The sequence below is a fragment of the Aplysia californica genome, unplaced genomic scaffold (assembly GCF_000002075.1).
Source record: "Aplysia californica isolate F4 #8 unplaced genomic scaffold, AplCal3.0 scaffold00330, whole genome shotgun sequence".
Lineage (NCBI taxonomy): Eukaryota > Metazoa > Mollusca > Gastropoda > Aplysiida > Aplysiidae > Aplysia > Aplysia californica.
Window position 1 is genome coordinate 37733 of NW_004797600.1, and position 10490 is coordinate 48222.

The window sequence follows — 10490 nt, forward strand, 5'->3', positions numbered from 1 at the left end:
CGTTTTACACAGTCAAATTATAGAAAAAACGCAAGGGGGGAATGGAAAGTGGCCGTTTGTACAGGTGGCCGTCTTATAGAGGTGGCCGTCCGGGCAGGTTTGACTGTATATCATTGTTCTTTTCTTCAAATTGTGATTCCTCCAACTCCAAAACGGAGGAAAAACAATTGTTCATCGAAAAGACATCTGTAATCTTCATTTAGATCTAGATCTAGGCTAGCCTCGAAACTAAATCAATGATTTATGTCTGTCTGTCTAGATCTAGACCTAAGCCATAGATCTAGAAGAACCTAGGTCTACCCTGAGCCAAGAGGGCGCTGAAACTTTCCGAAATCACAAAAGAGTTCCCCTACCGGGTCTGTATACTTTGTGACTTTGTTCCTGGTTACCGGGTCTGTATACACTCCCTTTTTATATTCTTACATTTAAGTCATAGTTTAATTAAGCCTTCTAGTATTGTACTAAGTATAGATCTAGATCTAGTATGAGTACTGCTAGTTTAGCCATGAATGGTACTAAATTTTAGAGATATCGAGGACTGATATCTGGAGTAGAAAATGCACCTGTTGCAAAGGATGACATGGCTTTAAATCAAATTTCAAGTACCTGTATGAGAATGGCAGTGCATACCAAATTGTGGTAATCAGGCTTGAAAGGGAGAAAAATGTTCTCCCATGGGCTGGGTTTGGAGAAGCTGCATAAGGTGCAATGATTGTCACAGTCAAGCAAAACATGCAACATTTACTACATTATAACAATGCCACCTGAAAACAGAATGAAGTTAACATCTGCCTTATTACTCATTCATGGTTGCAGTTACCGCACAGTGCAGCTCTCAATCGTCACAATAAATCAAAGGAATCAACGATAGTGTTTTTGTTTCTCTAATTACTTTTTCATGAAACTCCTTTGAAAGAGCCAAATTGAAAGATATTAGTGTTAAAAGTAGAGCTTGGTTTTGCAGCACTCTAACTATACATGTAGGTCTACATGCGGATCTGTCAGCAGTACTTGGAGACCGCTTCGTGCTACTTCTATTGACATAGGAGCATGCATTTTGGTGTTTTCAAAAACAAATATATAAGGATCTGTGCACATTTTTGTAGTATAACATGCAAGGACAATTTGTTTGGAGCAAAATGATATCTGGTCATGCTCTGACCAAGCTATGCGGGTTCACTTCAGACGGGATAAATATTTACAGCACTTATATGAAACATTTTCAGAGCAATAAATCATGAAATTGACAGCATGAAAACATTTTGAAGCTACAAGGAGTTAGCAAAGAGAAATAATGAAAGGAAAGACCAGCTCAGTAGGCAGCAAGATGCACTTCGTCAGTATATCTGATGGATCATGGGAGTGTCTGAAGTTCAAGTCAAGGAGGTTTATTTTGTATTGCAAGCAATTTGATTTTCAAGGCATCTACTCTATGTTTTAGGTTTATGATTATAAATTGACCGCTTCTTAGTGTAAGACTTTGCCATACACACGCCATTTTTAAAAGTGATATATATGCAGACCTGCCACTCATCCCGATTAAAACGGGATATCCCGATTTTTCCCCCCCAAATCTCAAGCATCCCGATTTTCCCGATTTCGATCGCCGGCAAAGATAGTACAAGACTTCTACTATCTTTGTCGCCGGTCGCCGGTATCCTGATTTTTTGTCGTTGCGCCTGTTGCGTCCGATTCTTAGAAAAAAATATTGAAAGTTCAGCAATCTCTTTTGCTTGGAAGCACCGATTGGACTTTTTATCGGCTGGAACTTGAAACCCTCTTTTCTAAAACATCAATTCCGGATCTAGTAGATCTAGATCTAAATGATTCACGCACATTATTTCAACTAAATTCGAAGAAGTATCGAATTTGACTTCTGACTAGAATACGCTTTTATAACCCAGAACTCTCCGATGGTGGCCTGATTACTGTAACAATTTTATGACATAAGCCTAAGAATAATCTATTCGTTGTTCTGCCGTTACTTTAAAAGCAAGCTTGGTCCGAATTCTGGTTAGTCGGGCCCATCATCAAGACCTGTCAGTGGAACTTTCAAACGCTCGTTAGCATCACGTGACACGACCTCGTCGTACGTGTGAGTAGCGCATGTGTCGGGGTCAACAAAGTTAATTCACACCGGTCGCATTGGTCGAGGTGTTGATCCTGTGTGGAGGGGGGGGGGGTCAAGTATTTTTTGTTTACATTTGGGCTCAAAGTGCGTGCCGTGATACATATTACTAATTGAGGGGAAAGGAATAAGAAAAAATAATAAATGAACAACCTTGGCGCAATCTTTTTTAGGGGGAGGGGGGTGGGCCTTGAGTGTATACGCGAACTAAGTCAAACATTGTTTCTGAATGAAAACGCGGGCTTTTTGCATGGATGAATAGAGTTATGGTTAAGCTATTTTCAAGACTACACGAGAGTTTCAGCTTCACTGCAACCTGCGCTCCCCCAGTCTATCCAACTCTGACTCGAGTACACATATGCTGTCTGTCAGTTTTCCCTCTATTTAGAGGTCTAAATGTGAACTTATACCTCCCCAGTGCCTCGTATGACTGATTTGCCGTTGATCCTGATTTTTTTCACCTGATCCTGATTTTTTAACTCTAAAATCCTGATGTTTAGATTTCATATTATCGCAGGTCTGTATATGATGGAGTCTTGCACTGATCAGCCAAAATACAGTGGTCTCTGCAGCCTAAGAACTCTCCGTTTAAACACCTGTTCCACCTGAAAGCCGACTCCTATGGTGCAATGAAGTTTTTTCCCTGTATAATTTGCATATCTAAGAAACTTTTCTAAAAAAGGAAATCCCCTTCACAACCATGTTTGAGTGCAAGGCAATACACAGTGTTACTTTTCACTTGATTCTATGCCTTTCAGCAGAAGCGACTTCACCAGTGTCGGTTACGAAGTTTGCATGTTTACCAACATTTGATATGAAATTTTCATAGCTTTGTCCCCATATCCCATAGCAAAGTATTACACAGATGGACTTGCAGTTCAATGTGTTGGGGTGTTTTGCTTGTTGAAGAGTTGTTTTTTCCCTGCCTATATTTTTGTTCTAGACAACCGATTTTTAGTTACCTGTGTTTTGATAAATGATTGTTTATTTAACATCAACTCAGTCAATACTCAATATTGTGTCAGAAATGCATGTGCTCACTTATTGACTCTTTCGTGGGGACAAACCCACTATGCCAAGGCCCCTTTTTGGTACTAAATCTAAAAATGACGAAAACGTCACAAATTGGTAATTAAATCAAAACAAGTGAACCAATTTTGATAGTTCTTCATCTTATGAATGAAATCCCGATAAAAGAGACCAGTTTTCAGCAGTTGCTGGAAATGTAATTTGATGTCAAAGTCGGCGTATAGGAATGTGCCCCAGCCGTTTTCAGTGGCTCATCGGCACAGCAGTTCCGTCCGCGAACCCCTGGGAGATAAAGAGTTAATGTGAAGAATTCAGATAATTGTTGGTCTTTGCAAGTTGCAAGAGACACAGAAAGAAAAACTTGAGATATATCTGATAGTGATTCAGAGAACACTACATCAGACTGTCCTTTTTGTACTCACAGTCTAAGCTCCAGCATAATATGGTGCTTCAAACCGAAGAGGAAAGCAGTGTACCATTACATCAGATGTATGGAAAAGTAAAAGTTTGGGCTGAGATTATTAGTAGAACAGGGACGAACAGATTGGAAAACTAGATGGAAAAAAGCTTGTAGAATTAACAGTATCACTAAATAGCTCGAGGTTATTTTGAAAACACAGTCACTATGGGTTACCTCTGCTTCAGTCAACTTGCAAAATCTAGAAACAAAAAGTTTCAGAAAAGTAAGATTTTTTTTGGGTGTAACTTTGCATGTATTAAACAGAAAAGCAGTATGCTGGCATAGCAACAGATTTGCACTCATGCGTAGAGAGACCACAGCGTAAATTTGGTAAACCTTGGTGGAATTATATGGATATTTGCTGTTGAATGGGACAGATAAAGTTGTAATTGAGGGAGTAACAGTGTATCAAAATAATTCTTAACTCTTTGTGTTGTAAGAGACAACCCCGTGACCGTGATGTAATAAGGCTCTCAGAGGGGAACAACCAGCTTAGAACTAAAACTCCACTGCGGGTATTCGGAGAAGAAAGCACAGTTGAGATTTCGGGGAGGGCACTTTCACATCCCCCCATTTGTTTCATATAGCTCCGCCAACTTTCAAGTGTATCTGTTTCTTGATGGATGGAGCCAGAAGAAGCAATATTGAAGAAGAGACGTGTAAAAAGAAGGGACAGGGTGAGGAGATGGTGAGGACTAGAGGACAATGAAATGTATACACTTCGTGCACACGTATAATGTTTTTAGGCATACACATGAGCTTTGCACAGTGGATCAACTGCAAAATGGTTTCTGATTGGTGCAACTACTAGGCCCTCACACATGGTAAAAACGTCCTTCATATACATGTATATAAAAGATTACACTAAACCCTATCTGTACATCATGTTTTACTATCGTATCCATACGCCGTGGGGAACTCTGTGCCACCACTTTCCAAAGAGGAAATTTACTCATTAATGCGGTCCGTACGCTTTCCATAGCAGTCTTTCAGAATGATTTTTTGAGAAATACTGAAAGTTTCAAAGAGATCTTTGCACTACAAGTATTGAAACATGTGAAGAATACAACCCTGGTACAAAATTACCCCAGGGCATACGGATAGGGTTAAACAATCATCGTTACCCATCTCTTGCCCATCGTGACTGAAAAATTCATTCTGAAGGCTCTGGCCACTAAGACATGCACACACATACACTTTTTATTTTTTGTAGAAAACCTCTTTATCATCCCTCAGGCGTTTATATCGCCCAGGGATCATTATTAAATGGTCATAGAATAAACAGGAAGTCAACGGGTAGGAGCTGAGTTGTGCTCCTTGAAATCTGCCAAAGAATCTGCTCCACCTAAAACTAAAACCCCACTTTTTTGTCTTCTGATGACTGGGTTCACAGATGGAGATCACTATGCATGATCTTTGAAGGCAAGAACCTATTTTTACTGGGACATATACCACACACATAGCGACTGCCCATTTTGTGCAATAAGTACAGCCTCTGCTTTACAGTAACTTACACACTGATAGCATTGTCAGTAGGGGTACAATGGTTATTAAGGTCAGATCGGGACACTAATCGGTGACGGTAAGATGCCGTCACTTTTCCCCACGAGATGCTGATCACAGTGTGGTGTAGCAACAAAAACTTTGTAGAAATGATATAATTTTAGACATGCACAATTGTTAGAGTTATAATGTCCTTTCTGAATGGTTTGTGTGGCCTTTGAGCACAAAAATCAGTTTGTTTACAATTGGAGTGAATTTTTTTTTAAAGTGTCGAGTAGACCTAGATGTAGTATGAGTGCTGCTTTGGGGATCTTGAATTCGTCCCCCATTAACAAAATAGGTCACCAGTCGGAGAAGCTGATTACGAACTCGCACCCCGCTAAATGAAGGAGTCGTAGAGAAATCGAGTACTCGCCACTGCTGCAGCTGCACTGCATTTATGTATTGTGTGACGTCAGCCTTGTGTAGAATTCTCTCTGCTTTAGACCATGGCATAGACTGAGCAACCCCCCCCCCCACACACACACACACACACACACACACACACACACACACACACACTCTCTCTCTCACACACACACACACACACACACACACACACTTTTTTCTTTAATGAAGTTGCATTACTGTTATGATGTCACTGGGCTTAGACACATTGTATGTGTGTACACTTGAATGAAGTTTTGGGTAGATTGTCAATCACTGATGTCTTGTGTACAGTCGAAGCTGCCTTAACGGAAACCTGTGTAAAACGGAAACCTGTCTTAACGCAATCTTCCCCCCCCCCCTTTGATATATTCCTCTTTAATTCCCTGTATAAAACAGAAATCTGTCCAACGCCGAAACGGAAAGAAAAATCCTCTCCCTCCTGAGGGTTTCACCTGTCTAAGACGGAAAATGCTTTGCCTGCTCAGCACTGATTTGAAACAAAACTTGCAAGTTTGGTTCCACGGCTCTAAACTTAACACCATGCCACCGGGCGAGGAAAGGGAGTCGGGGTACAATTTGAGGGTAAATGTTACCCCATCTATGTGACCCCGAGCGATGAAGATGGTCAGGGTGGTGTGGGTGTGAAATCTCACGAGTGCAAGTGAAAGTGCTCGAGTGGCGCTCTAGCCCGTGAACTTTCATTGGTAGACAGATGCCAGAGGTGTGAAATTAGTTTGACCAATGCCTGCCACCCTGATCGTACAGCCAGCCGAGACGAGAGTTCCTTGAATCGTTGATACATGGCTGTGAGGGGTGGCATTGGTTGGCTGTGCTTATTGCACCGATGGGTGGGGCTAAGGGTGGAAGCGAAGGAGATGTTCAAACGTTTCTGTTTTAAATGGGTCGAACAGTGGTCATATAAAATGCAAGCACTGGTGGTAATTGGATAAATAAGACTGATGCATGTCATTATCATAGAAGATAGCAGCTGAGAGGTGTGAAGGTTTGATTGTTTGCCGACCGCACCAGCGATCCTTGATCCCACCGGCTGGGCCCTTGAACCCCCCCTACCCCTCCATCTCCACACTAAATTTCCCTGTCAAAGACGGAATTTTTTTCTGTCTCCCTTGCGATTCCGTCTTACACAGGTTCGACTGCATTGTGTACACATGCGTTGCGTGTGTGAAAATCAGACGAAAAAACAACCTCCAACAAGTTTGTAATGCTTTTTAGCTTGTTCACTTTCGTCTGTCAGCATTAACAAGTCTAGCTCATTTTTTAATTAACCTATGCGCAGGACAACACGTTAGATGCGCTTTACAAACTGTTTCCTTTTCATTCAGAAACTCAATGAGCACCAGCAAATAACATGCCTGAAAATCAATGCCGTGGAAGCTGGTCAGTGTGCTCAACAAAGAAAGAGAAACATACTGAAACTAAAACACTGGAGATGTCTGAAAGAAGAATTTTGGAAGAAGGAAATTACAATTGAACAGTTTGTCAAGAGAATGAGTTTCAAATTGCTCCATTAAAAATGTTTTATCTCAGCCCACACTGATTTTTATCCCATTTTAATCATTGATATTGATATCCATCATAAAATGATAATTATATACATGTACTATTCTCTTTGAAGCCCGATTCCTACCTCCCCATGGTGAGCAGTGACAACTATGGCACTGTAGGCCTACTTCAAATTAAAAACACATACTTACACACACACGCTGTGCCCAGAGATGTGAATGATCGTTTACCAGTTTTGATACCCTACTTCTTTCATTTTTAAAACTATTCAATAACAAAAGGGGGAGCGAGTTAAGGGTGGGTGGTTGGCGGGTGCTCTGGTGTGCTTTACTTCTTCTTTCCTATCAATCGGCTATCGTCATTACCCCCCTCCCCTCCTTCTTTTTTGTGTTTGTTACTCCCTTGTAACACCTCTAATCTTCGGCTCTTATATGACCTTATTGTGTTGCAAGTGCCGTAAAACGCTTACTAAACCTTTAAAAAAGCAATTTAATTAAGGATCCAACTTTCCGCTCGTAGGGCTGTGACATCATAGGTGGCTAATTGCAATTTCATCTGCTGCTTTACACTGGCCCCGTGAAGAGGATTTGGGTGAATGTGCTAGATCTAATGGTTTTTGTTCTGATTCTAATTCCTTTTTCGGTGAACATGCGGTCATCACTTTCAACTTTCTCAATGTGCTGAAAATTTCATATTGATTGGGTATTTTTGCAGAGATACAGATAAAGTAGTGACGTATCCCATCTGAATCCCGATATGTGGGGCAACGGTTTTGGGCTCTGGGTGGGTGGAAAGTGTTAAACATCAATGTACCATGTTTTTTAAATTGTTAAGTTAGGTGGCCTGAAATTTCTCAAAATGAAGATTTGTACCCTTAGATGTCCAACAATAGACCCATAAGATGGTCTTAACCAGTGGTTTAGGAGTTTTGGCTATTTGACCCCCTAATGTTGATATTCGCAATTAGTTACTATTTTTTTTAAATACTGAAAGTATGATGGTCAGTGCTGGGCAGGTTTGCCCACCTCTGAGAGGGATAATACTTGACTGGTTGAACCCCTTAGTGACCACTCAAGACGGGCTCCTGCCTGTTGTTGTAAGAGGACAAAAATAAACAAATTTCTGAGATTGAGATTGATTGCAAATTGTTTGAGAAATGAACACAAAATGTTGTCACAAGAAAAATGAGTTAATTCCAATTTTTGTCTCTCACCTTGTAAAACAAGGTGAAAGAGAGTCATCCCTTTTTTTTGGCTGTTGTGATAATGAGATTTTTAACATTTTATTTTAATACTTGAATATTTAATTAAATTCAGCATCTGTCAGCAAATTGGTCTAAAGTTATACTTCTACAGTAGAACATGTGTTTGTGTTCTCATTCATAGTCCTGAGGGAGAGATGAGAGTACTTGCCTGTGGTCACTAAAGTGTTAATTCTCCTTGTACAGATTTATGCTTGTGTAGTACTGTAGAACCGGTTAGAACTTCGCAGTGACAGCAGTTGGTGGTGGGCATTAATTGCGCATTGCAAGCTGTTTCTCTGCTCTAGTCTATCTGTAGTCTGTTCGCCTTTTTGTCTGTGGTGCTGACCAGGTTGCAGACACGCAAATCATGTTTGTGGGATGAAGAGATAACTAATGAGCGTGTGTTGGTGTGTGTGTGTGTGTATATGCGCGTTTGTGTGGGGAGGGATTTGTGTGTGTCAGATGTTGTTAACTGATACCCAGTAGCTCCTTTGTTTAACATAATGTATACTTTTTTGTGCTGAGAAATTGTGTTAGTGTGCTGCAGCTTAACTGAAGAGAAATTGTGTTAGTGTGCTGCAGCTTAACTGAAGAGACAGTTTTTCTATTTTAATTCATGTTGATTTCATTATATCGTGTTCTTTATTTATTCATCACTGCCATAGAGGTATTTGTTATGTACACACTAAAGTAGTGTTTGCATTTAGGCTCTGCTGTCATGTAAGTTATCCTGCATGATACAGTGTGAATGATTTAGAGTTTGCTTGATACCCTCTTTCATGCCGTCCTGTGCTTCCAGGCTGTATTCATGTTCTTCTTTGGAAACAACAGAATGACTGAAAAGAAGGACCAATAAAATAGTGATAGATCTAGATATTTGTGTCTGTGCTCTACCGAAATGGTTCGAACTTTCTTTTTTTTTCTATTACCTTTTCAAACAAGATTTAATTGCGAATATTAACTTGTGTGACCAAAGATTTGTCACAATGTGACATGCTGTAGCACATCTGCTGTATTATTATGGAGTTTTACAGTGTTTTGGGGTTTGATATATCTTTTCTGATGATCAGAAAGTTGCCCAGGCTCTGTTTTTGCTATTGAGTTTTGATATTTATCAGGAGACCATTAGCTCCACTTAATTTCTTTTTCTATTGGGCAACCAAGCTGTTGAAAATTTATCCTCTCCCCACACTGTTGGATAAACTGTCACATTTTATTTGTGTTTCTCTTGCCATCAATTTATCATTCAGATCAGTTCAGTTTATGCTTTTGGGTCAAACTGTAAAAGTTGAAACATCCATCTCTCACAAAGCCAGAAACCTTTGTATAAGATATTAGTACAAATTGTATGCTGAGGCCATTATTCTTCCTCCTCTTTGGGACTACCTGGGGAAGCATTCAAAGGGGCAAGTAATCTTCAGAAGTTTCAGAATGGAATGAGTTGAATGCTTCTTTTGAGTAATAGTGCTTTGACTTGGAGAGAGGTTGAAGGGTGCAACTAGTTGATTTTTTTTCTTGTCTGTCACTTCTAGATCTATCTGTCATCCCTTTTTATGAACAACTAAAACTTGCTATAGTTCTGGCTCCTAGCCTTATCCATGAAGGCCAGAGGTTTGATTTCTTCACTGAAAAGGTATTTTATCAAGCCTCCCATGCCGATTGTATCCCAAACACCTCTTGTTGGCCCTGATTTTAGGGCCTGCCACTTAAATTGTCTTAAGTGTCTGGATGGAGGCTAAAATGATTTACATTAAGCTTTCTTACCCCAACCTTCACTGACCATTTTCCAGTTGACGTGCTTCATTAATTGTAAACTCCCAATGGCGTGTGGTTGGCGGGTGTATTGGTGTGTTTTGCTTCTTCTTTCCTTTCAATCTAATCTTTGGCATTTATATGACCTTTTTGTGTTGCAAGTGCAATAAAGCTCTTACTAAACCTAAACTCCTAATCTAATTAATATTTTCTATTTTGCTTTTCTCATTTTCTGATAGACTGTAATGAAAAACATGATGACAGAATTGTGAGTCAAAACACATGTGCCACCATGTCTGTTACACATCCCTTGCTCAAGATTCTCAAAGGTAAGTGGCAATTCTTTTATATTCAGTGAATGAGTACTTTTCTATGCTATGAGTGCTCAAGCATGGGTGTGTGTGTGTGTGTGTGTGTGTGTG

General features: G+C 40.1%; 1 protein-coding gene across 2 annotated transcripts in view; it reads left to right on the top strand.

Annotated features, from left to right (window-relative positions):
- The window catches only part of LOC101860264, a 42835-nt gene that overhangs the window by 4153 nt on the left and 28192 nt on the right, over window positions 1-10490 (top strand). For both annotated transcript variants that reach the window (XM_035970858.1, XM_013084934.2), the window contains exon 2: window positions 10308-10397. In XM_035970858.1, the coding sequence (XP_035826751.1) occupies window positions 10361-10397 (37 nt within the window). In that variant the 5' untranslated portion in view covers window positions 10308-10360. The remainder of the gene's footprint in view (window positions 1-10307; window positions 10398-10490) is intronic.